Source organism: Dasypus novemcinctus, chromosome 4 (genome assembly GCF_030445035.2).
Source record: "Dasypus novemcinctus isolate mDasNov1 chromosome 4, mDasNov1.1.hap2, whole genome shotgun sequence".
In the NCBI taxonomy this organism is placed as follows: domain Eukaryota; kingdom Metazoa; phylum Chordata; class Mammalia; order Cingulata; family Dasypodidae; genus Dasypus; species Dasypus novemcinctus.
Window position 1 is genome coordinate 22,193,518 of NC_080676.1, and position 27,200 is coordinate 22,220,717.

The following is a 27,200-nucleotide window of genomic DNA, read 5'->3' on the forward strand; positions in this document are numbered from 1 at the left end:
TTTGAGATTAAATGGCATGTACTGGAGAATTCATTTTGTAATTTGCAGAGCTGTGAGGCTTGTTTCTTTTTTTTCCCCTTTATTCCAGTGTCCGTGTCTTTTACTATTTTTTGGTCTTGCCTCCAATATATATGTGTGTGTGTGTGTGTGTGTATAGCAATGAGTGTAATAACTATAATAATGATTAGTAATATTTTTGAGCATCTTCTATGTGCTAGGGTAAGGTTTATGAATTAATTCACTTGTTGCTCAGTACAGTCCCGTTAGATGGGTGCTGTTAATATCCCCATTTCACAAATGGGAAAACTGAGGCACAGAGAGTTTAAGTCAATTATTAGTAGCACAATAAGGAGTTGAGCCAAGTAGTCCATTTCCAAAATCCATGCTTTTCCATAGGAGAATAAAACTAAAAGAACAAGGATTTAACAAAAAATCTCACCCTGGGTACTGATTGGAGATTGATCTCATAACATTTGGAATACGTTAGAAGAGTCACAATTTCTAAATCATTTGAGGAGACTAGAAAAATGGAGAGAATTTAAGAAGATAGAAAAAAAAAGATATGGTATGGGGGGGACCAGTGAGTTATAGGGAAGGAAGAAATAAATGAGGTGGGAGGAGGAGATTGGGGCTACACTTTGGAGGACATTGAATGGCTAGGCCGAAAAACAGGTAGCACATTTGATACACAGTGGGGAATATAAGAAAGCATTTGGTTAGGAAAGTGACCTCAGAGGAGTTGTGCTTTAGTGACATTTTATAGGGGAAGAATAGGACACAGATTGGATGAAGTAGAGACTGGTGGTGAGAAGAAGTATCAAGAAGGCTTGTGGTTGTGCAAGGATAAGAGACTAAATGAAGTAATGGTAGGAGAATGAGGAGAACATGTAGGCTGGAGGAACTACGGCAGATATAATAAGCTCCATAATCTGTAATAACGGCTTAGATGTGGAGATTAAAGGTGATGGAGGTGTTAAAATTATTTTTAAACTATAGTAAGATTTTTTAAGTATTTCATCAAAACTTCCTTATTTCAAACTTTAACGTTTATTCCTGCTCATATTACTTGTAAGACATGTTAGTAAAAGGAACTATATATTTAAATATCAGTAAGAGGAAAAAAAAGCACTTAGAAAATTATATTTTGTTAGGGATTATAACAATTAAATAGGAGATACATGTTAAATTCTTAATCATTTCATTTTTGTGCCAAGCTTTTTTTAAAGCACAGGATGTGATGAATTATAGAAGGTCAACAAACTACCCAAAACGATAATTCTAAAGTAAACATAATTTCAGGTTAGGGGTATATTGTTATTTGCTAGGGAATGTTTTGGTGTTGGTGGGAGGTTCTCTGTCCTTATTAAATTCCACACAGAACGCTGGTGAAACCTGTCCTCAGTGATAAACAAGGTGGCAGATAGATACATGATAAAACGAGTTTGCAATGTGCTCAATGCGTCTGACATTTATACTTCTCAGACCTTGCTATTTTAGGCAAGGTATCAGTATAACCGTGATACTCTTTTTCCTGGAAATAAAAATCCTTAACAATCAGTCACTTTCATAAACAGAATGATTTACATATGAGAATAAATAAGCAGTTGCATGTGATTAACGGTTATCCTAGCTCAGGATAGTCAGAAATGAAAGCTTTATTGGCATACTGATAAGCCTTTTTCCTTATGGTCTTTAAGTGTTTTTGACAAACAAATGACTTAACATAGTTTAAGAAGAAAGCATCAGAGCTTTCGATTATATTGCATTTAGTAAAGAAATTCCCAAGGAACCAAGATGATTTTCACGACAAAGATTTTGTTTCTAAATATTTACCACTTTAGTTTATTTAGATTGTCTACATCCACAAAAAATAATATGAAAATTGCACTGCTTATGTAAGTTTTAAAATATAGCTTATTTATAGAGAGATAGGGAGAATGTTAAAAATGCTTTGTTACCTTTTGTTTATGTGCAAAATCTATATGTAGTACATGCCTTTTCCTATTATTAGACCTTTTTCTTTTCTGTTTTGTGACTTTTGCTATATATATTGAACATTTGTTTTCCTTTATCCTTAAGACAATGCTTAGAAAATGTTCACATTAAGTTAGATTACACAGTATTAAAATTAGAAAGTCCTTTGCCTTCTCCATTATTCTATCATTGGACTTATTTCAAATGGACAGATTTTCTCCAAATTATTTTGAGCCATTATCTGAATTTCACTGCTATAGCATTTCAGGGATTGCTACATTGCCATTTCAGTGGCATTCAGATCAGGTATTTGGTCTTAAATAACCCACCCAAAAGTCTTTTAAGAGATTTGATGAACATAGCAGAAGTGAACAAAGGGAATACAAGAAAATCTTTGACCTAAGTATATAATCTCTCAGAGGCACTGCATGACCTTTCCAAAATATTATTTGAAATATTCCGAACAATAATTGAGACTATTGAAAGGTATGTACCTTAAATAATATTCTTCATAATGCTTTCTGGGGGACTCCAGGTGCTGAAAAATGCTTGTGGGAAATGACTATCTCAGAGATACATAGTTTTGAGGGCTGGGATTCTAAAAGTAAATATTGTATTGGAAGCAATTAATTTAGGAAGAAGAATACTGTGCCTGTTCCTAAGTAGTGGATTAGTTTGCTACGTGCTGAGGTCTTTTCACCTAAAAAGTTACCTTACCATGTTAACAATAAGGCTATAGGGAACTCAATTCATCCTTTGTGTCCTGCTAAATAATCAATAAACATATTTCGAGCACCTATTAGAGTCAAAGGGTTACAGTAAGTCATGAGAGGAGGGTCCAAAGAAGAATTACTTTCTAAGTCTTGGTGGAACTGAATGGCCAGGGCCTGCTGTGTGCCTGACATAGGCCTAAAGATGAAGCACTCTTTTCAGAACAGGGCAACAGAGTATGACAAGGTGGAAGTAATGAGACTAGCTGCCATATTTGAGCATCTTCTCAAGGAGAGGCATTGCCCACTCACACATTCTTCTTCAAAAACGGCTGGGTTGACACACAGAACCTGGTTATGGTACTAAGCAGTTCGTGAATCAGGAACTATTTTCCTCTTGATATAGAGATAAGGAAACTGAGACTTCAAGAAGTTAACCTACTTGCCTAAATTCACACAGCTGGTGAGCAGCTGAGCGGAAGCCAGATCTTTTCTCACTGCAAAACCGGCATTTCTCCCACCTCCCTCCCCACCTTTGTGATTCTTCTGGGAATCACTGTGGTATTTTTTAATTTTTTAAAAATTTCTCTCCCTCCTCCCCCCCTCTACTGCCCCAGTTGTCTGTTCTCTGTGTCCATTCGCTGTGTGTTCTTCTGTGTCTGCTTCCATTATTGTCAGCAGCCGGGGAATCTGTATCTCTTTTTGTTGCATCATCTTGTTGTGTTAGCTCTCCGTGTGTGCGGCACCACTCCTGGGCAGGCTGGATTTCCTTTTGTGCTGGGCGGCTCTCCTTACAGGGCATACTCCTTGCGCGTGGGTCTTCCCTACGCAGGGGACACCCCGTGTGACAGGGCATTCCTTGTGCGCATCAGCACTGCATGTGGGCCAGCTCCACACGGGTCAAGGAGGTCCCGGGTTTGAACCGCGGACCTCCCATGTGGTAGGTGATGCTCTATCAGTTGAGCCAAGTCCGCTTCCCACTATGGTATACCTTTGATATAGGAACTTTAAAACTTCACCTATACAAAAGCTGACATAAGTCAGGAAGGTATAAATGTAATTAAAAAACCCGTCAAACAAATTTTTATCTTTTTACTTTGATGTTTGAGTAAAATGGCATATACTTTGATCAGTCTTACAATCTTTGTTTCTTTTTTTCCCATTAAATTTTTTTATTACCTCTTTTTTTAAAGATACATAAATCACACAAAATGTTATATTAAAAAATATAAAAGGTTCCTATTTACCCCACTCCTCACAACCCCCTAGGATTAAAAAAATCAACAACAAAAGATGAGGCCTCCTATCTTCAGCAGATATCCTGAGGGTTTGATGGCATTGCATTAGGCAGTTAGACAGACCCGTTTGGGATCTCAAAAGAAATGTAGCTTAGAGAAGTCAGCGTGCTCCCGTGTACTTTTTCACCCATAATATTATGCCGTAAAATTTCACTAAGGAATGATAGGGGTAACTCCAAAGTGTGTCCTAAATTCGTAGCTCTTCTTGTGTGGTTATATTTATCCCTTCATCTTACATCATTTTCATGCACCAATCTATACTCTTTGTGATTATCTCCGTGGTTTATGGCATTAAAAGATAAGCCATTATCATTAATTATTTAAGTTAATTATCATTAATTGAAGACATGTTCTTTTGCATACATGTACCTTTGCTAATAATTCCTTTGCATAGAGCAACTTGAACACATACCAAATAAAATTATACATAGTTTAAAGAAGGAAAATGGAAAAATCATATGCCCTTGCTTTTGGCCTCAATGGAAAGACTTATTTAGCAAATATTTATTGTATACAGTGCCCATGTGCCAGCAAATGTGCTATGTCTGTTGGAAGAAAAGGTGAATAAGATGCGTCCTGCTCTCAAAGTAATTTCTGGTTTAGTGATAGATATATTCACAAATAGTGTATGGGAAAAAACAAAGTGGGCACACAGGAGCCAAGAATAGGCTGCTTGTGGGCAGGGTGTAGAATTTGCTTAAAACCATTCACTAGACACCTTAACTCTTTAGATACTTCATTAGGAAAAGGATAAAATCAATACATAATTTAAAGAAATATTTATGCGGTGCATTATTTAAACCACTTATTTTCTCAGATAATTATTTGGTAAATAAGTATGAGCTGATGGTCTTATCCTCTACTAGGCAAGGAGGTTCACTGACCTCGGATGTTGGTACATAATGATTCATTTGAATCTTCATGCGAACTCTGATTTGGAACCGATTAAAACACTTGGTGTTGACAGTCAAGTTTGAGAGCCTGAACTTTTTAAAGGAAAAGGAAAAGCTGTACGGGAGAGGTGAGCTGTATTCAACTTTAATGACATAGGGTTTTAGATATGCACATGATGCTCTTTTTTCCTCCAGCTTTTTTCTTTGTGTACAGGAAATAAAGCTGTATTTTGTAGGCTAGCTTCCAGACTTTCAAATGGCAAAAGTGCAACTGTGCATATTTTCTAACACCCCATTCAGCTGTGATGTGTTTGTTTCTTGTTTACAGGATTTATTCTGCGTTCTAGGTTTAGAAAATTTAGAATTTTATTTTATTGCTTACTATTATTCATTTTTAACCATACACATTTGTTTAGAACCCTCTGTACAAAAGACATCACTCCTAAGATTTTGATTGAAATTTTCAAAAAAAATTAAGGCTATGGTTTCTGCTTTTCTGAATTTTATGATCCAGAGAAAAAGGCTAGGCATACATGAAATAATGAAATAATGAAAGCAAAAACACATCATTACCAATAGAAGACCAGACCAGTAGCAATCATGTTATAAAAATAGCTGCTCACTTGGTAGGCACTTACTCTTTATGTATGTGGGCCCACAGAGTTCCTACACAGCGCTGATAGATTTATGCATTGTCATCTTTGTAGTTCACAGGTGAGGAAGTGGAGGCTCAGGAAGGTTAAGTTTAGGTAATTTGCTCAAGGGTCACAGAGCAGGGTACGGTGAGGGCTGAGTGCTCAGTCCGGCAGTTTTTGCTGTTAGATTGTTTGCTTGTCTGTTTCTATCAGTATGGTACTAATTATCCTAGTGATAAAGATTTGAGACCTAACCCAGGTTCTATCTGGAAAGACTTAATAAGGAGGGTAAGGTGCAAAAGAGGTTTTGTGAAAGCATTGTGGTCATAAAACAGCAGACACAGTGGAGTGGACTTCAAAGTTTCACTGGCTTTGAAAGGAGGGCTATATCAAATGGCCGAATCTGCCTGTGTGGTTTTGTGCAGTATTAGTTCTACTCACACCTAATACCCTCTGCCTCAGCACTCGCCACGATCAGCAAAATCTACTTTTAGACTTAAAACCATTCCCACCTGTGAAGTTTCTGATGTCGCCTCTGAATGTCAGGCACTCTGCCAGTGGCTATGTTGGCTGGCTTGTGACATGGCACATTTTAAGAAGCATCTTAAGCCCAAGAGAGTGTTATAAATGCTCTTATAATCTATTCACCTCCATTGTTGAAGATGTTAAGGCAATTCAATTCATTAAAAATTTTAAATCTGTTGATAGTATTCAAATATGTCATCAAAAATGGAATAGTTCTACATTCACTTGGAGATTGCTGATTAAGTTTTCTTTCCTCCCACCCTGCTCTCCATATTCCTAGTATAGTAATTAGAGCATCTCCAAATGTGCATGAGATGGTGTGAATATTTATGTATTTTATCTGTATGTACATGTTTGGTCCATAAATGATTATGAAGTAGTACCTAAATTATAGCTAAAAATGAAAGGGACTAAATGCGTGAAGCTAAAAGATCCATTTACCAACTATTAAGTTAGCTTATAATTTTGTTCTGAATTATTGTATTTAATATAGTTTTATGGTCCTCTGCATTGATTACAGATATGGACTTGAGAAAGTCTAGTATGGCACAGGCCCTAAGCAGAAAAGAAACAAAAGATAGTCTAAGATACATGTGAATATTTTAATATGTTATTACCCACTAAAGGTTGTTAAAGCTGAAGATCTAACAGTATTAGGTTCTGTTATTCTTCGTGAAATGGTTTCCATTGCTCTTTTTTCCATTGGTGTTAAATTTTAACGTACTCACATGGCAAAAGCTATTTCTGTTTGTTAGTGACCTGTTATTAATGGATTTGGAAAATGTTTTCCTTTCATGTACCAAGAATTCTCAGGGGAAAAAAATACTATTTTATTTTACTTTTTAAGAGGAAGATTCCATTCTCTGTCAGTGTACTAATTTGTTAGAAAAACTAAACACCTATAATTCAGGTCAATTACTCTGATAAATAAAGGATAATATAAATAAAGTATAATATTAAATGTGCAGGTTATGCAACATTCACTTAAATATTTATTTGGGTTCTTTTATATTCTAGGCATTGTGCTAGGCATTGAATATATAATGGTAAACAGAAATAGAAACTAAATGTAGTTATAAAATTTAGACATCTTTCAAAGTTCAAATTAGCCTTTGCAGAAATAATGACATTTTATTATATTCCTTTTTGTCAAAAAATTTAAGTAATCTTTTTGGTAATTAAGAATATTATTTATAGATGTCAGTAAATATTTTATTTATTTATTATTTTGTCTTTAATTTTTTAATGTTATATTAAAAAAATATGAGGTCACCAAATACCCCCACCCCCCTAGTAAATATTTATTTTAAACCCCTACCAAGGTTAGGTTTCATGTCAAGGTAAATGTCATTTTATGCTTAGAATTACTGCTTTACAATTAGGCAGGAGGGAATTAGCATCACAAAATAATGCAGAAAGAGAAAATTCAACTATGAGTGGCAGCAAAATATTGTGAGTTTAAAAGGTCAAACTAGTACAGGAGGCTCCAGTTTGCCATTCAATATCATGCAGAATGCTGTGACAGCCAGGGCTGATACAGCTGAAAATATCTGCAGCCTTGGAAGCCTTCTAAATTTCAGAAGGTCATTTTGGCATCATAGTAGGAACACTGATTCACAAGGAAGGTCAAACTGGACAGCCGGGCAAGAAGATAGGTTGCTGAACCCAACCGTTGTAGATTTTAGAGCAGTTATCTGCTGCAGTAACTGGAGATCTATGTGGACATCTTATATTGAAATATTTTTAGAGAATTGTGCTTTACTTGATGGGGGAAATTTAAATTATTTTGTCTCTTCTGAAACTTTAGCTTGTTTCATCTATAGCCTTACCTGGTGTCAGGAAACATTAATTTTATTTGTTTATGATGTATACACCATCAAAAAAAGAAAAGTATTTGAGTTGGCTTACAGCACTGAAGTGCACATAAAATAGGACTGTCAAAAAGAGATACAATAAATCAATTAGAAGAAGAGGTGAAAGAGTACTTGAGATAAAATTGAGGACTAAATTTATCTCTCAGCTTCTGGCAATTGAAGGAAAAACTTTAGGAAGTACAAAAACCCTGTTTACTTCATGTGATCCCTCCATATCCCATCGGCAGACTTATTCTTAGCCCTTAGGGTGTTTCAGTTAAATGTTCTGACTCTGCCCTTGGGTGAAACATTAGATTGGATGAATTCCACTGAATTGAGAAATGAAGGTTGAATTCTTTATCCTGGCCTTCAAGGCTCTTACTGATCAGGTTCCAGCCCAAAGTTCAGACTTCATCTTCTGCACTCACGTGGGTGCTTGTTACAGGCCATTTCTCCCGGGTGTGCATATTCAGTGCTTTCCCGTATTCCCGCCTTTTCTCTTCTGTAGGACTACAGTCTTCCTGGCTATTCCTTTTTGTCTCCGCCTAACCAAATACAACTCATCCTCCCAGGCCCATCTGAGATATCTTATCCTTCATGAAACCACCCCTATTATCTCAGTTTTTTAACTCACCAAGCTTTGTTGGAATCTCTGCTGAGTACTTCTCACTTTCTATTTTGCGTGTTAGTTTTATATCCTCCCTTAAGCAGTCAGTTCCTCAAAGGTGGGATCTGTGTCTTTCCTCTGTGTCTAAGGTACAATAGTGGGTGATCAATAAACAGTTAATATAATCAGTGTACATATTGTTTTATCTGTATATGGTTTATTGATAATGAATAAGATGATTCATTTAATAAGGTCACTGTATACATTAAATGTACATAAGTTTCTTTAAGAAAAACATTTTTCCCCCTAGAAGAATACACAAGAAAGACAAAGAAGTGAAAGTACAATTACAGGAATATGACCTAGGATTTTTGTCAAAGGAAATATTTTAGGGCAGTAGAACCAGGATTGTAATATTTCATTGTTTTCACTTTGGATTTCCATATTATAAAGCAACTTAATATTTAACATTTCTCTGTTCCGTCAGGTAACTAATATAATAGAGAACATGTTTAATACTTATAAAAGAAAAAATCATTTATATCATTTCAAATTCTCAGTACTTTCTCTCTAATATACTTTTCTATGGTTTTAATAGCTGTCAGAAAATCTGTCTGACTCTACATGGTGTAGAAGTGCTTCAAACAGTAATTACATCTTTACTGCTTTCCAAACGCCGCTTTAGTGGTTGTTATAGATCCTCCTTGCTCTATGCATACTTGCTTAGCATATATTCAATTTTATACTTTCAGAGCAGCATTCCATTTCTGCTGATGCATTTTAAGCTCCTCTAACGAAAAGCACTAAAGAAATTGTTGGCCCTTGTTGGTCAGCAGGCAGATAAAACAAAATCATTCCCAAAGACCTCTCTTCAACAATTAGTCTTTCAGTCAGCTACTGAGTATTTAGAATCCTGCAATATTCTAATTACTAGGTTAAAAACTGATTAATAATTTAATTGAGAAGAAAAGAATAGAAGTGGTATAGGATTTTCACATCTCTAAGTGTATATTGCTGTCCTGTGGACTTTAAAGGCCAAGAACAGCCAGCCCTCAGCTCTATAAAGAGGACCAACTTGTCCCCTTCAGAATCTCAGTGCTGGTCTTTCCTTTACCTACTTGCATCTCACTTAGAGCAAACTATAAACGATGCAGCAGTGGCCTCTCCACCATATCCCACTCTACCCCCAATCTCTGTCTGTTTTTGGCTTCTATTATATTTATAGTAATTGTCATTTCTGCAAAGTTAGATGTTCAATTGCCAGAATGTATTGTGAATGAAGTTTTAAATTTGGATTAAGAAGACCTGATTTTGGCTCTTGATTCTTGCACTTAATTAGTTCTGGAGACTTTGGTGAGTCAGTCACTTAACCATGCATGCCTCCAGTTATTTGTCCATAAGTGGGCAAAATAATAAAACCATCTCTTAGAGTTTTGTGGTGCAAATGACCAAATTCAGATGAAAGTAAATTGTATAGCAATATATAAAATGTTATTTCTATTGTTAGAAAATGGTAAGACTAGACGAGTTGGGGAAAATTAAATTTTCTCTACTTGGCTCTTCCAGTAGAAACTTTTTTTTAATTTTATTAAGAACCAGAACGACACCTTGAATTTTACATAAATATAAACAGAAAGCCCAGTACAAGTACAGAATGCAGTACTCCATCTTTTTTCAAAAGTAAATCTCTTTAAGTGTTATTATTTAATGAAGGAGCATAGTAGTTTGATCCCAAACAAAATAGTTCTTATTGTAAGTAGAGTAAAGCATTATTTAAGTTTTGTCCCCCCATTACTGTTTAGGCAAAGTTTTTGCTTGGATTTAAATAAAAGGCTAGGTTTTTATTTTATGTGAAGGAAATGATTTGACTAATTCTTCTGTAAAAGTTTTTCCTTATTCTTTGAATATGTATATACTCACATATATACATACAAATATCAATATTTCACATTTTACTATATTAACAGTTTTGTCATATTTTAGTGATTGAATAGATAGATGTCTTAATTATTCTTTCATCTTGCAAAATAATTTTATTATAAATTATTCTTGCTATATACAAGAAAGAAGGTGTCTAAATATCACTGTCTCTAAAGTATTTCTTTTCTATATGTGTGTGTGTTTTTGTATGTCTGTGCAGTGTGTGTTTATTAATGACTGTGCATTTGACATTTAAATGAAAGTTAGGAAAATATAAGAAGTTTTAAGATTGCTACATGATTGCTCTTTTTAGCCAACATATTCTTTCAGTTATACTGGGAGATTTTTAAAAAATTAAGTAGCTTTTGCATGCTAATTTGGAGTGAACTCTTGGTTAGGACTAAAAGGTAGATGGTTGTAGACAAGATATGTAGTATGAGATGGTGATTAATATCTTCGCATTATGTGGAAAGGCATGCAGGTGCCTGATTTAAAATTATGTTATTAGTAATGAATAATTAGAGAACTTTTCCATAACATTTTGCAGACACATCAGTTTTCTAAAGTAGTTGATAGAACACAAACAAAGAACATGCCACCAGATCTTCAAGCAAGGCATCTTTTTGGGAAAGACATTCTGGAGTTGTAGGAAATTCTTGGGTAAAATCATAGTAAACTCCCTTGATTATGATTTTCAGAATTTAATGGGGTTAAGAATAAACTGGGTGTTTAATAAAACTAGATTCCTGGTCTCTGTCCTCAGTAAGTCTGGGTGGGTCCCAAGAATATTTCTTTTTAACAGTCACTCCCAGGAGATTGATGTAGATAGTGCAGAGATTTGTACCTGGAGCATTGATATGCCAGAACAAAAAGTGTTACTGTTAGTAAACTGTTGGTGGTTATTCAGCTTTCATAACTAGCTACATTGCATTGTGATTTGCCATGGAAAATCTTGATACTGCTTTTTAAGTGCATGTAGAGCTGTTGTAAACATGTAGAACTTTAATCACTGTCTCATTACAATGGCATAGTCTGCTCTTTGTATTTCCTTATATTCAGTTTTTCCAGAAACTTTAATGGCAATTAAAAAATAAAGGGATATTCTTTTCTATTTAGCAAAGAAACCAAACCTCAAGCTGCCATGTTAGTTTGTTAAATATCTGTATTCTTTTGAAAAGTGTGAAATCCTAAGAGTAAAATCCTTGATGTCATCTCCTGAGAAGTGTGACTTTATTTATACTTTGATAACATGGTAGAATCACATTGTCAAAATGAGAATGAAAGCATTGGAAATGTCTACTTTCTCCCAACCAACCATTTTAAGTCTTGTGGAAATCTAACTTCAGGTACTTTTTAATATTTAGTAACTGAGACAGAGAGTATTAGGTGCGGAAAGGGAGGGGAGAATGGTTTTATTTTCTGACAGGACCCATATCCGTGGCAATATTGTACACATATCTGTACCTTGCTTGGCTATTTTAATTGGAAGTGCTTGCCACTTCAAGAGGACACTCCACTCTAGGATGAGAAATGGCTGTAAGAGGAACACCAGTCTCAGGGTAAATTACCACATGGGAAAATATGTTTGGGGTCTGCATGAACTCACTAGAGCTGTATTGTGCCTCAGCTAGTTTGATAATGGCATGCATTATTTATAGCAGTTATCAGAAACCATTTCCTTTAGTCAATTGTGTCTAAAAAAAGAGGGTGGGAGTATAAAAGGAAATTTTCTGACATTTATAGAAATAATGTATAAAAAGAAAAAGCATTCCCTTAATCATATGACATGGTGCTGTCAGAAATATTCCAAATATCTCATGCCCTGCAGACACTGTCAACTACATGTTTTGTTTTTATTAATAAGAATGTGAAGCTGTGTTTTGTCCATTTTAACACCCTATCAACTGAAACATTTATTCTGAGTCCCAGCTCTTGTTCTTTGGGAAATAATTACAAAATATAAATTTTGCCATAATGGTTACATCAGTGAAATGCTTTAGTTTTAAATAATAGGAGTTGAAACAATGATTTTACAGATGTTTCCACTGATTTCCTGCCATATTAAAAAAAGATTTAAAGTTCTATTAATAGGGAAATAAAGCCATTATATGATACTTTCACCCATTTCTACAAGAGAAATTTAAAATCCAGATTAGGGATAGTATCTTTTCAAGGTATAGCCTATATTTAACATATATAGAAAAGCATGTTACTCATTTTTGATGGAAGTACGTATTGGTAAAAGTTTTCTTAGGTTTGTTTTAGTTCAGAATTAATATATACATACACTTTATCCTCTAGGAATTTATATTAAAAGAACTTAAAGTAAGCATGGTCTTGTGCATATGATTGTGGCATTGCTTAAAATAGTGAAAAATTGGCAATAGCCTAGGGGACCATTGGTAAAGAAATGAACATATAGTGGAATAATATGTAGTTGTTAAAATAATTATTTTGGTCTCTTTCTATTGACACAGAGATCACTTACATTTTATATTATAGATAGCACACTTAAGAACACTATGCTTGGTATGATTCTATCATTTCTGAAAGAAAGACAAACTGTGTGTATATATGTGCTTGACGTGTGCATGTGTGAAGGACTAGGCACCCCATACTAAGAATAGTGGTTACCTCTTGGATGGGGGAGGGTATAATTGGTCAGTTATAAGAATGGGAATTCAGTAGAACTTCGAATGAAACCCTTCTGAATTGTTTAAATTTATTACAGTGAGAATGTATGCATTTAGCAATTTCTTAAAAAAAGGAAGAAAGAAAAAGGTGTTCCCATCATGGAGTTAATTAATGTACATAGTACATATATATTAGTTCTAGAAATTTCTCTTTATAATTTCTACTTTTACTGTCTCCCCTATTATACTTAACAGCATCTGTCTCTGTGTAGATCACAGCCCTGTAATTTATATCCACACTTCTCAGTACACTCACACAAAGCAGAACTGTGGTTTAGTGTACATACTGTTAATTCTCTGAGTTGGATATAATTTAGATTCTCATAGCAGTTGGAGACGTAGAACTCTAGGCTTAGAGGAAGAAGAAAGGTTCAAAATGTAAACAAACAATATTTGGTTCAAATGTTAATTTTGCCTTAGAGTCTTAACATTTCTAACATGGGAATCCTTCATAGTCACAGTCCGTACCACACCATATGGCAGGCTTTTATTTGATTTTATTTTTCACATTTCTTTCTGAATGTGACTCCGTGAGGATGTGTCTTGTTTATGTGGGTCTGCCCAGGGTCCCCAGGAATGAATGACTAAGACAGTCAGTCTAGACCTGCATTCTCATTGGATGCAAAATATTGTGAGGTTTCAGTTCCTATGCATGTTAGAAATTCAGGGAAATAGTTGTGAAAAGAAACTGTGGTAAATGATTTACAAATAGTTACTAAATAGGAGAATTTAGATATGGAGGCAAACTATTTTGTTATCCAATTTATCTTCTAAGTTATAAAAACTTTCTGAGGCTCTTTTTTCTTCTTATGAGTATGTTTTTCTTAAAAGTTATAAGAAATATTATTTCATTTAAGAAATATCGTCAGGATCAAACGATATATTTCTTTCTGTTAACTGCTCTGTTTGAAAAAACCATGCCTTTTGAAATTCTGACTTTTGCAAAATAAAGTTTGATGCCTTGGGTTATTATATAGCAATTGTAATAACATTAACATAATTTGGAGTTGTACACTATCTCGAGCCTAGTTAAGTATGTAAATTATGTAGTGAGTTATGTAAAACCTTTTCCAAAAGATACGTAAGGTGCATTGATGTGAAAATATGATTTGTCAACACATGTTTTTGTTTGGTAACATATCTTACTCCTTTTAGCTAGGGAAAAACAATTATGTTTTGATTCACTGTTTTTTATTGAATTGACTCACATAATTTTTATTTGTATATGGACATTTATGTGAATTTTTGATGAAAAGCTCAAGTTAAACTGAGACTCTAATATTTTATTGTTATTAGAAATAAATTCAGTTGGCATTGGTATTTTATTAAAAGTGTGAGATTATTTGTATAAAAAGTAATATTTAAGGTGAAATATATAAATAATTATAAATATCCCTAGGATTGTAATATATAGCACCTATGTGGCTTGAATATTTTTAAAGTTTGGACTAAGATATGCATTATGAAAGAACAGGGACTCTTCTTGATTATGGGGAAAGGACATTTTAGTGTATTGTGTTATGTCATGAGAATCCCACTAATTCATTTAATAAGTGTGCATTCAAATAATATTTTACTTAGCCATAATTTGTTTCATTCATTATATTCTGAAAAATAATTATTTGGGCTTTTTCATTTAATAATAAACATAGATTTCCCCCAGGTTTTCTCATAATGTCTAATAATTAAGCAACATATTTTGGAAAATTGTCAATAGAAATAAGCCAGTAAAATTGCTCTTATGGAGATTAATATTTGAGGTTTTAAATAAGACATTTGGAAATTCAAGAGCTTTTAAGATCAAGCTTTTGAACTTAGAGGTAGTTGATAGTACTAAGTGCAAATGCCACATTAAAGTTTTAGAAATTCTTAAAAGTATGTTGACTGTTAAGTCAGCCCTTAATGGAGATATGCTTTATATTTTGACTGTTTATTACTGAATTTGTCATCTTTTTACTTGTTGATTTTAGAATTTATCTCAATTAATTGTGTCTTCTAAAATGGAAAACAGATATAGGTTAACAATGGAGAGGATCTTAGGACCACAATGTTGTGAAAATGATTTCTGCCTTGGAAGAAGAGTTGGAATAGTAGGGCAAGCACATTTCACAGATATATAGCGTGTAATGGGAATGTTTTCTCATTTCTTGTTTTTCATACTTATTTTTGAGTTGTGCAATAATATTAGGAAAGCATAGGTAAATGTTTGTCATTCCTCAAGTAAAGATCATGTTTTTAAAATGTTCTAGGCAGAGAGGTACCACCAACTCCCTTAAGAAGCTAGGTGATAATGTTCAGAAGATAGAGTGGTTGAAAATTGAAACTAAGATCATGGCCCCTAATTACTATGCCAAATAAAATATACTGAATTTGAGAGAGTTTTAGAATTCTCGTCCATGATCAGGACATTGAATTAGGAATAATAATACTGCGGTGTATTGCATTTCATTTAGCATTCACAATTTTCTCATGCTAATTGCATGTTGATCGATTCCTAACGGGTCAATGTAATATTCTTCCTGAAAACTGCCCAGAAGGTAACATTAGATTTTCCTACCATTTAGCTCTTCAGCACATAACAGCATTGTTACTTTGTTGTAGTCATGCTCTGATTTCCTTACTATATGTTGTTTGGAAATATTAAAAGATATTAAATAAAAATGAGATATTAAATATTAAATATTAAATAACCTTAGGCTAACAAAATAACTTCTTTGCATAATATTTAAGGTAAAATTCTAAGTGACATTAATTTTTTCTCCTGAAGAATGATAAAGTAGCATTCACGGTTTTATCTCATGATACTTCTTTTTTTTTTTTTAAAGATGTATTATTTTATTTATTTATTTATTTCTCTCCCCTTCCCCCCTCACCCTACCCCCATCCCCCACCCCGGTTATCTGTTTGCTTCGTCGTCTTCTTTGTCTGCTTCTGTTGTTGTCAGCGGCACTGGAATCTGTGTTTCTTTTTGCTGCGTCATCTTGTTGTGTCAAGCTCTCCGTGTGTGCGGTGCCATTTCTGGGCAGGCTGCACTTTCTTTCGTGCTGGGCAGCTCTCATTACGGGGCGCACTCCTTGCGCGTGGGGCTCCCCTATGTGGGGGACACCCCTGCGTGGCAGGGCACTCCTTGCACGCATCAGCGCTGCGCATGGGCCAGCTGCACACGGGTCAGGGAGGCCCGGGATTTGAACTGCTGACCTTCCATGTGGTAGACCGATGCCCTAATCACTGGGCCAAGTCTACCTCATGATACTTCTTGTAGATTAGTGGGAAATGTTAAAACACTGCCTGTTTGAATATCATCAGAAAAAATGCAAATGTTCCCTACTTTTGCCAGAATTGAAGACTAGTTCTGTCAGAAATTCACAGATAACTATTTAAATGTTTTAAATTTGCAAAACCACACACACCTGTTTAAAATTATTCTGTGGATTAAAAAAAGTTCTCCATCAACGTCATAATCAAAGAGGTTTTAAAGTATGGTTTTATTTTAACTTCATTGCCTCATAGTCTCTTTCCAGTAAATAGAGTTGTTACTGGCTTTATTCTCTTGTAAAGGTGATATCGCCAGTGTGTTAAACTGTGCCTCTAAAGCCCATCCATTGTAATTTATAGAACAGGTTTATATAAACTAATGTTCAGCTATACTAAGAAAACTATTCAGTCATTCAACAAATAATGTTTCTTTGAGTGCTCTGGCCAGGTACTGGTTAGATACTGGGCATTTTGTAGAGAACTAGCTTACCATCTCCTTTCTCTTGTGGAGCTTATGTTGTTATGGCAAAGGCAGATGATGCAGATAGTGAGATAGGTACATAATATTATGCTAAATACCAGCTAGTACTGTGAAGAAAAATAAAATAGGGTAAGAGTTTGGCAAGTCTGGGCTACGTTGAGAGGAAGGGGAGGTTAGAGAATTTTGATAGTGAGCTGGAAAACCACTCTAAGTAGATGCTTTTTCAGTAGGACCTGTGTGAATGCCTATTTAGGTGCAAAGCTAGTGATCCAGTGTACAAAGTGAAGTTGTCGATTGTGATGTTTATCTTCTAATAATCTTAAAAAATTTCATTATTTATTTTGCCTGATATAGTAATTAATTCAAAGCTCGCTATTTATTTATTCATTCATTCATTTATTTATTTCTCTCCCCTTCGCCCCCCCCCCACCACAGTCGTCTCTTCTCTGTGTCTTCTTTGTCCGCTTCTGTTGTTGTCAGCAGCACGGGAATCTGTGTTTCTTTTTGTTGCATCATCTTGTTGTATCAGCTCTCCGTGTGTGTGGTGCCATTCCTGGGCAGGCTGTACTTTCTTTCGTGCTGGGTGGCTCTCCTTATGGGGCGCACTCCTTGTGCGTGGGGCTCCCCTACACGGGGGACACCCCTGCATGGCACGGCACTCCTTGCGCGCATTAGCACTGCACCTGGGCCAGCTCCCACGGGTCAAGGAGGCCCGGGGTTTGAACTGCGGACCTCCCATGTGGTAGATGGACGCCCTAACCACTGGGCCAAGTCCGCTGCCAAACCTCACTTTTTAATCATTGCCTGTGTAGAGGCTTCATGTTTTATTTCATCTTAAAAAAAGGAAAATGAATATTTTGAATTTGAGTCCAGTTTAGCTAGTTGTTTCTGATATTCTAATCTTTAGCAGTAGTGTATCACACAGCCAGTGCTCCTTCCTTGTACATCCAATAACAGACCAACTGATAATTTGGGAACCAAATCATGCAAGCATCAGAATTTAACAAGAATGCCTTGACAGACCTTAGGTTAGTTAGTAAGCACATCCTTCCTTTACTTGGCAGGAGCTTGCAACCTGAAACACCAAATAGTGAATTGTGTCAAACCAGTAGTTTCTACAACATGCCAGGGAACATGTAATTGAAAGTTGTCTTTTTATCAGCAGTATTTCCAGAACTTCAGTTTTGCATATTTCCTTCATGATTTTTGCACTATCTTTACTTAGTGTTATTCTTCAAATTCTTTATGAAACTTTAGCCTTTTCCTAAACTGTGATATCCGGGTAATCACAGGCTTGATGAGCTTGTTTTATAGCATTCTAAAACATTTATTGAATGTTTGTGCTCACCTAAAAATTCCTATGGGTACTATCGTAGTGTGTTTGCCCCTTGCTGAGAAACACTGATCTCAGCTTTTTGCTATATGGGGTTGAATACCTCTGAAAGCTGCATTAACCCATTCAGACCAGGGATTTTCCTAGATAATAAATAACACCTTTAGTACTCAATCTGGTACCTTAGTGAGTAGAGGAATGGCTAACTGACCTTCAGAAGTACTTAGTTATTTGTGTACTGAAATCTTTGTTAATATTTGGGCCATGTTCTGTGAGCAAACTTAACTTGCTAAGTAATGGGTTGCTACATATGGATTTGTTGACACCAGTGGGGGGCGGGGGGGAAGAAGTTAGAGTTTTTGGGTAAGAGGCCTCCTCTTGGCAACTCTAAACATAACACCATGAAGTTGGCCATCTCTTCCAGTTAGATTACAACTGTTCTAGGAAATAAAAAAATCATAAGAAAGGATGCCAAAATATTTAATCTGTTTCAGAATCATAAGCCTATCAAAAAATTCCCCCAAATTCCCAGTTAACTGCTTTGGGACGTAACCAGACTAAATTGCCTATATTTGATTCAGAAGAATTGAAAGATTAGTAAACATCTGTGAAAAATTAGTAAAATTGCGAAATTTAACCTTGCTCATAGAGGTTCTCCGTTCTCCAAAGTAGAGTTTCATTCTCTTACCTTGTAGGTGCGTATTCATCTTCTATTGCCATAGGTATGCAACCCATAAATGTATATGAAGGCGCTAAGTGTCAATTCAGTACCATTCAATTGATATGTGTCAATATAAGAATAATAATACAATTATAATTGCTGGTATTTCCCATGCTTTTTTTTTTGGTGGTGGTGGGGAAATCTTTGATCCTTTTCTAGGTTTCCTTTCCCTTATCTTTTTACATTTTTTTTTCCCTTTCTATTTCCTCCCTCACATCTAAAATTAGAAAATATATGTGATTTCTGAAGTCACTCAAAGAGAAATTGGTTCTTGATCCTTGTTGAAAAATATGCTTGGTTGTAGAAGATGTCATATAATAGAAGAATGCTACAGTGCTATAGTGTAGTGTTTGAAATATGAACATTGGATTAAAGAGGGCTTCTTGTTGTTACCCCAAACTTATTTTTTTCTCTTGTTGTTCAATGAAGCATTGTGATATATTATTATTATATGTTGAAGTATAGCTAAGAGATTTATCTTAAGCAATTTACCTACTAGTATATATCTTTAAAGTAGAAATATTTCCTTCTGTAATTGTTAATAAACAACATGCATTTTTAGGGCAAATATATTCAGAAGAATTCTCTTTCTCACAATCTGGACATTACCCACATACTATTAAACATTGTCTCTATCTATAGAACAAAACCCATTATTATTTGAAGTAATGCCTTGAGAATTCAGTATTGATCCAATCCTATGAAATCTTAATTGACCAAAACACTCAGGTATAAGGATTTCCAATCTTCCCTGAGATTCCGCCTTTTGATTAAAGGGAAAGAATGTAAGACAGTCTTCTGATATCAGCAATTAACTCAAAATGAAGTTATAGGGTATAATCTGAGTTCAGTACCCCCAGTGCCTTTTAGCAAGAGCTGGCGCACACACACAGCCAGGTCCATGCATAGAGGTTGCTCTTCATTCTGATTGCTCGGCGTCCATGCCTGTAACTATAAATATTTCAATTATCATCCCTGCCTGTATCTTTTACAATTAAATATTATGTTCATTTTCAAATATATGTCTGTAATTCTTTCAGTAGCACTTTGTGAGCTGAGTTTCTCTGCTGCAGAAAATAACCATAACATCCCATTTTCATTTTAATTAAAATATCTATTGTACTTGCTGAGATTAAGCTTATAGCATGGCAGAAGGGAAAATAATGAACTCCAGAAGTTGAATCTGTAGTTGTGTTTAGATATAACCACCAAGCAATGCAGTTATTTCTAATGCTGTAGTTCTAATTCTCTTTGGTCCTCATATTGTTTGAACCCCATAGGCCATGATTAAATATTTCCATAAGGGTGGGAACACAGCCTAATATGTCTATTTATTCCTATTAGTATGAATAAGATTTATTCATTTATCGAACGAACTGGAAGATAATAAAACGTTAGTGATACTCCCTTTTTTCAGAGAGATCATAACCCTGGGAGCAAATAGGTAATATAAAGAGATACTTAGTACAGACACTCCTCTGAGGATGGAATAATATCTAGCAGAATTATTAGCCCAGCCATACAGGGATGGTGACATTTGAGTAGGGAGGTTTTGCCACGTTGAAGGGGTACAGAAGTAGATGCCAAACTAAACAACAGATTAGCATGTAACAAGTTCCACGAGCACACAACAGCAAAAGTACATGCCAAGAACTGTGGGTAACTCTCTCTGCTAGAGTTGGAGCTTTGGGAGAATCCAAAAGCACAAAAAGTGTCAGTTCAGGCCAAGGGGAATGTGTTGAGCAAGAGGGAGTTGCATATGGTATTAGAGGTCCTATAAACACAAGGAGTTTACATTTTCTTTGAATTTGGCTTTTGTGACATTGATGACCTTTGCAGAGCAGTTAAATAATGGATGAGGAAATGAGACTATGATGTGGATTCAAAAGTGAATGGGAGGAACAGCTGTAGCTCAGTGGTTGAGAACCTGTTTGGCATGTATGAGGTCCTGGGTTCAACCCCCGGTACTTCCTAAAAAGAAAAATGCCACCAAATGGCACATGCACAAAAATAGTGAATGGGAGAGGGAGAAAGAGAAATAGCAAGAGTAGATGTCTCCTGAGATATTTGAGAATGATGGATCAGGAGCAGTAGGGAGAGGAGAACATATGTCCAGGGGAAGTTCCTTTCCCGTCCTCGGTTGTGCCACCCCTCCATTTTGAGGGCTTAGCAAGCAAAATGCTGTAAAGGCACACTGTGCACAGATAGAAGAGAGAGGGTAGAAACCAAAAGACAGAGAGAGGTCTTGAGAAGATGAGGATTCCAAGTAGAGGCATATGTGTAGGAAGGAGAAGGGCCACCTAAGGAAGAGGAGAAAGTACAGAGAGATCTTGTAAAGAGAGATGGCAGGAAGGTGAGAAGGAGTTGATGCCTAAGGGCCCCTATTTTGGTGAGGAAAGAATTGTGACAGGTAAAATTATCCACTCTTGGTAGTGTGAGGAGGAGAGTGGACAAGGAGGGACTTGGGAGGGGTGAAGTTTTGGAATAATAGAGGGAGCTGTCCAAGGGGAGGATTCCTGGGCAGTGGAGAGGATCTGTTAGCACTGGAACAGAACCATTTGTAGAGGTGCATGTGTGTGTGTATTTAAGTGTGTGTTTTTAAGTATTGTGTGTTCATGTATTGTGTTCGTGTGCTTATGTGTGTGCTTTCTGTGTGTGTGTGTGTTTATGCTTAAAGATAATAACAGTCTGAAGTGATCATTTAACGATACTTAAGGAACTCTCTTTTTCCAGGAATATAGTAGTTGTTGGCATTACTGATGAGTCTGATTGGTTTTGTTTTTGGGAACATGTAGTCTACAGGGTCAGTCATTTAGGAAAATAAATCACTGTACAGGACATGAGATGCAAAGGTAATCAGAGGAGGCAGTGTTCTTGGAGGAAGAGCCATCTTAGCTGGTTTGAAGTCAGTGAATTTTTGCAGATGAGTCACTTGAAGATTCTGGAGAGGAAGAAAAATTGTCAAACTTGCATGTGGTCCATACTCAAGGCAAGAGATAGTTGAGAAAGGTAGGCATAGCTTAGAGTTTGTGACTGATCTGATTTCATGTTTGTAGAACCCAGAGTTAGGATCTGAAAACTTTTCTGAAAAAAAAAAAATTTCCTGAACATTAGGATGAGTTGGTTCTTCAACTCTCTTAGAAGTTGGACTTTTACTGCAATATTTCCAGATCTGGTAGTTTTTAAAAATCAGTGTTAAGAATGACAATATAAATCCTAAAATTAAAAAAAAGAATTCCATCAGATGTCATATATATATATATATATATTTCAAGTTTCCAAAGTATAAATGTATCATTTTTGGCCCTTGAAGAACTAATCAAACACTGTTTATTACACTGTGCCTTTGCCTGTTTGTAATAGGAAGCGATTTTAGATTTTTAAAGCCTTGTTTTATTTATTGGCAACATTCAAAAGGGAAAAAAAATGTATTCCTTTGTTTCTGAAAGTTCTTGCATGCAATTGAAAGAGAAAGTAAGTTAAAATCTGCTCCTCTGCTACTTAGAGGAGCAGGCCATAGTGTTGTGTGCCGAGTTAATAGATCATTAGGTGATAGGGGATGCCTCCCCTGCCCATGTATCCTGCTGCCCAAATCCAAATTGCTCACTTAATATTTAATGTTTCTGCGATGGAATCACTTTCTCCCTTGAGGTTGACTTCGGATTTGCCAGACACACTGACAACACTGCACTTCTTATTTTCCTCACATGACCTCAGCTTCTGCTTAAAAAATGTTCGAATAAAGGATGCTTTTGTTCATATCTCGCCTGCCTGTGATATATTGACAAAGTGTCTGCCGGCTGAATGGAATAGTTTTCCGGTATGAGTGCTGCTTTCAGCGGAGGGGCAGGACTTGAGCTTTAGAAGGAAGTGAATTGGATAGGTCAGGAGAATGTACCATTTGTAAACACCCCTTTCCTTTTTTATTCACGTGTCAGGACAGCAGGAGCAGGCTGTTCAGTGCCGGTCCCTGCGCAGAGCCAGAGGGAAAGCAGCTTGGAAGTCAGCTGCAATTTTTAAACCTTGCTTTTATTGCTTCGGTAATGATCTTCAAGTGCTTGGACTTGTCTTGGAAGCTGTTTTGAAACTAACATGGTTTAGTCCACTAACTGCATGTTGGGTAAATTCAAAACCCACATGCTCGTCCTCTTGCAGTGGAATAAGTCACATCTGATGGACATTTTCTGTGCTTATGGCATAGTAATGAACGTCTGACAGGCGCGACCTTTCATAAGACAACCCACACTATTGGCTTTCTGCCCAGAATATTGCTGCAACACTATCTGTGATTGGTTATCTCTCTATCATGCATTGCTTCACAAGGGGAAACGGCCCCCTTTTTTAATAAATCTACGATGGCTGGCTGCAATATGCCTCACTGTAAGTATTTTGTGCAGGGGCGGGGAGGGGAGAGAAGAGAGAGAAGCTGACTTGAATATTACTTAGTCTGGTATCACATAGCAAGGCTGTGATACTGTAGGACATCAGTGAAGTGCTACTTAGTAAATCTTAACCTATCTCTTTTTTCTACAGGTTGGTACTAAGAAGTGCCTTTCCTGACGTCTCTGCTGCTTGGAACCGCTTCTAGAGCAGTCTCTGCTTTTGCCTTGCTTGCTGCCAGCTAGACTGTGACGACAGCACGTCCACCCTCCACCTCTAGCCCAGACACCCCCATTTCTACTTATAATCAAGAGAAAAGCTCTAAGTATCTGGCATTGCCCTAGGCTGCTTTAGTTTTAAAAGAAAAGTTTGCTGAAAAAGTAAGATATCTTCTGCCAGGAAATCAAGGAGAAAAAAAAAATCATTTTCTCGATTTTGCTCTAAACTGCTGCATCTGTCTATGCCAAACTAATCAATTCCGATTGCACCACCAAACTCCATTGCAAATTCAGCTGTGAGGAGATTCCCTTTCAGACAACTTTGCTGAAAGCAGCTTGGAAATTCGGTGTCAAAGGGTCTGCCACGTTTTCATGCTTGCATTTTGGCTCCAAATTGGCATGGGAAGGGGTTACTGAGAGCACAAGGCTGATCCGAGGCCCTACCTTTAAACATTCATCCACTTATGATCCTAGCATTTCTCTAAAAACCAAACCTCTTTCAATTAACAGTTTCATGCTGTGAATTTCTAGTGGGAGATCTTTTCCTTCATATTGACAACACAATTTTCCATGTACTTTTAAAGCAGGGAGTGAGGGAAAAGTATTTTGGAGGGGATATTTTCATCATCATTTTCCAGTTTTATCAGTTCAGCTCTTTTTGGTTGTTGTTGTGGCTGTTTTTTTTGTTTTTTTTTTTAAGGGGGGGTTTTGGGTTTGTTGGTTTCACTGAGAAATTTAACTACCTGTAAAATCTAAACATGGCTGTTAGTGTCACACCAATTCGGGATACAAAATGGCTAACACTGGAAGTATGTAGAGAGTTCCAAAGGGGGACTTGCTCACGGCCAGACACGGAATGTAAATTTGCACATCCATCGAAAAGCTGCCAAGTTGAAAATGGACGAGTAATCGCCTGCTTTGATTCATTGAAAGTGAGTAAATATTATATTCTTTTAAGGATATGCAATAATCAAATGAAAGGAGTATGGACATTGAGTCCACTGTATTTGGGATTATGGATTGCTTTGTTAAAAGTTTAGTTACATGATATATTTTTATTGATGGTGTTGGGGTGGAGTGTTTATCGAGAAGCAATAGCATGATGTCTAACTAGACTTTGTTGTGAATAACTTTATCAGCTCTTTCACGCCATCGTTTTTTCTAGAGCAGAAAGTGTAGATGAACTTTCTACTTGATAATAGCAAAGCCAGTGTCCGTCCATAGGAATAGCAAGTGTGAATATGTGTGTATTTAGCATATGCATATTTTATATACACTGACATGGTAATAGGTGAATGAAGGTAGTATAGTTTGTTTATTTGTAAAGGTGCTGTACTGTTGAAAAAAATAGCAGATTGTGTATCAGCTTAACTTGGAAAGACTTTTTATTCTTCTGTTATTTTGACCTTTTGGATTTCCTTTATATTTCGTGGGCATATTATTTTAAGGCCAGAGCAATGCATTTTGTGGAAAATATAACTAGAAGGTCCTGAACTGCCTTATTTGAGGCATGAACTTTGTTGAATTTGAGTTTTATAAATAAGTATAAATAAGTATATATAGGTACTGTGGTTAGTTGAGTTGTCTTAGCTTTGAAAATTATAATGTGAACTAAGCAGTTTTTAAAAAATCTTTATTTTTAATTTTAATAGTCTTACCTAGAAGTGTTAAAAGTTAGCGTATTTTGAAAGCAAATGATTCACTTTAGTGTTTCTTTATGTTAAAAAATGTCATTGAATTCCTATTTCAGTACTGAATTTGAAAATGGGTCTTTCAGAAGGTAGCATGCATATCTTTATTTTTCCATGTAAGATCAAGACTAGAAGTGTGACCTGTGTTGGTGCTCTCCACTTACTTGGTTTAATTGAATTATGGTTAAGTAGCAATGCCCCAGCTTTATTAATTGTTTGAATCTTTGAGGGGATCACTTAAAACCTATATAGAGAAGTAAAATTCTCATAGATCCATCTTGTCATTTTCAAATAATAATGATATTGCTCTAATAATAATGCTTTTTTTAAAACAACGTCAGGGTGAGTTATTTATGAGTAAACTGTTTCAGTTAACTGCTTCTTGGTCTAGTTTGGGCTGTTTACTTTGCTAAAGTTTTTGCCAAGAACCCCAAATTAGGATAAAAGGAAGTATTAAAAAAATAGCTTAAAATGTTATTTTATTCTTAATGTTGTAGTCTTAAAGATTAATAAGCAAAAGTTATAAATGAGCATTGGGCCTTTTTCCCCCCTTTCTTTTGAAAGGCACTGATGAAGGGCATAGTGGTTTTGCTTTTGTGAATGTGTATTACTAAATGCAAGCCTACGGAATTCAGGTATAATTACAGACTGGGACCCATAAAATGAGGGGCAAAGGGCTAATTACACTTGTCTGTAACCAGCTGTGTCCATAAGTAACCCTGTTTTGACCCAATTACTAGTAAATCCAATTTTTAATCCTACAGACAGTTGATGGTGTACTCAGAGCTGGAAAATGAAGGACATTAAATTTGGCTGTGACATTGAGTGTGGTTTCACAGAAGACCTGCCTCCACAGCATTTGAAAACATTGTGAAACATTAATATTCAGTTGCTATTTTTCCATCTCAAAACATTTTTTTTAGTTGCTGCTCACTTGTGGGCACAGAACAGTCCCCCTTTGAGTTAAGAAGCAGCATTGCTTAATGGCATGCTATGTGGTTAACAAGATTCAACTGCCACACCAAGGGCTTTAAAAAAAAGGTTTAATCCAAGATTTAAATTTATTCATGAAATGAACTAATTTTAGCAGCTGATCAATGCAAACATTGGTCCCAGTTCTTTGTCTTTCTAAGAGAAGCTGAAGTTTAATTTATGGTGTCTAAAACTTGGAAACATATTTTGTATTTAAATAAGATGAAAACAATAAATGCAATTTTATTTACGGTGGAGCTTCATACCAGACAGTAGCTCCTTAAATGTTACTGACATAACTATATTAAGAATTAATTAAAAACAACTTTCGAATATACAAGTATTCATATTTCAGAAACCATGTTTCTTAGATATTTGTAACTAGCGTTTGACTTGGTGTGGTATTTGGAATCCTACCTTTTAGATAGTAGTCTTCCTACTTCAATTTTGTAGCTTAAATAGATCATAAAAACATTTTAAAACAGTTAAAATAACTATGACTCATGCTTAAAGTTCTGAAATTTGGGAACCTTTTGAGGTTTCCTTGCCAGCAACGACTAGATCATTTGTATTGTCTCAGAGAGTAAACGGAAGGAATGTTGAAAACTCGTAATATCCTGACTTCTTTAATAAAATTTATCTGTGTACTACTTAAATCTGTAGCCCAGCCTTTACTGAGTTCTTGAGCTATGAGATGGAGGTAGCCTGTGTAATCTACTATTTTTAGAAAGTTAGGAAAGCAAACCAAATACTCTCTGAGAGGACCCTGTGAAATGGCTGTACCCTTCAGCTGTGCTGTTTCAGACTTTGGCCAGGCTCCCAGGTGACTTAACGTTTAGAGCGGACTTCTGGTTAAAAGAGAAGACATTACATGAAAAACACAAATCTGACGGTTCAAGAAAGTTATTTATATAAAATATATCAATTGGTATATTAATAAAGCTAATTGAAAGAAAAGTAGCTCATGGTATTTTTGTTGTATATTGGTGATTTTAAGGTTTAGATGATTAACTTAGATTAAATCTGGTACGAAAAGTAGAA

The 27,200-nt window shown here is 35.8% G+C and overlaps 1 protein-coding gene across 20 annotated transcripts in view; it reads left to right on the forward strand.

Annotated features, from left to right (window-relative positions):
* The window catches only part of MBNL1 (muscleblind like splicing regulator 1), a 208,091-nt gene that overhangs the window by 38,736 nt on the left and 142,155 nt on the right, over positions 1-27,200 (forward strand). For 12 of the 20 annotated variants that reach the window (XM_004478814.4, XM_058295166.1, XM_058295168.1 and 9 more), the window contains exon 2: positions 23,432-24,428. The exons of 1 other annotated variant lie outside the window; for it this stretch is intronic. In XM_004478814.4, coding sequence (XP_004478871.1) covers positions 24,255-24,428 — 174 coding nt within the window. In that variant the 5' untranslated portion in view covers positions 23,432-24,254. Of the gene's footprint in view, positions 1-22,803; positions 23,279-23,431; positions 24,429-27,200 lie in introns of those variants that run through there. 7 more of the 20 variants (XM_058295169.2, XM_058295164.2, XM_058295167.2 and 4 more) reach the window with 3 other exon arrangements.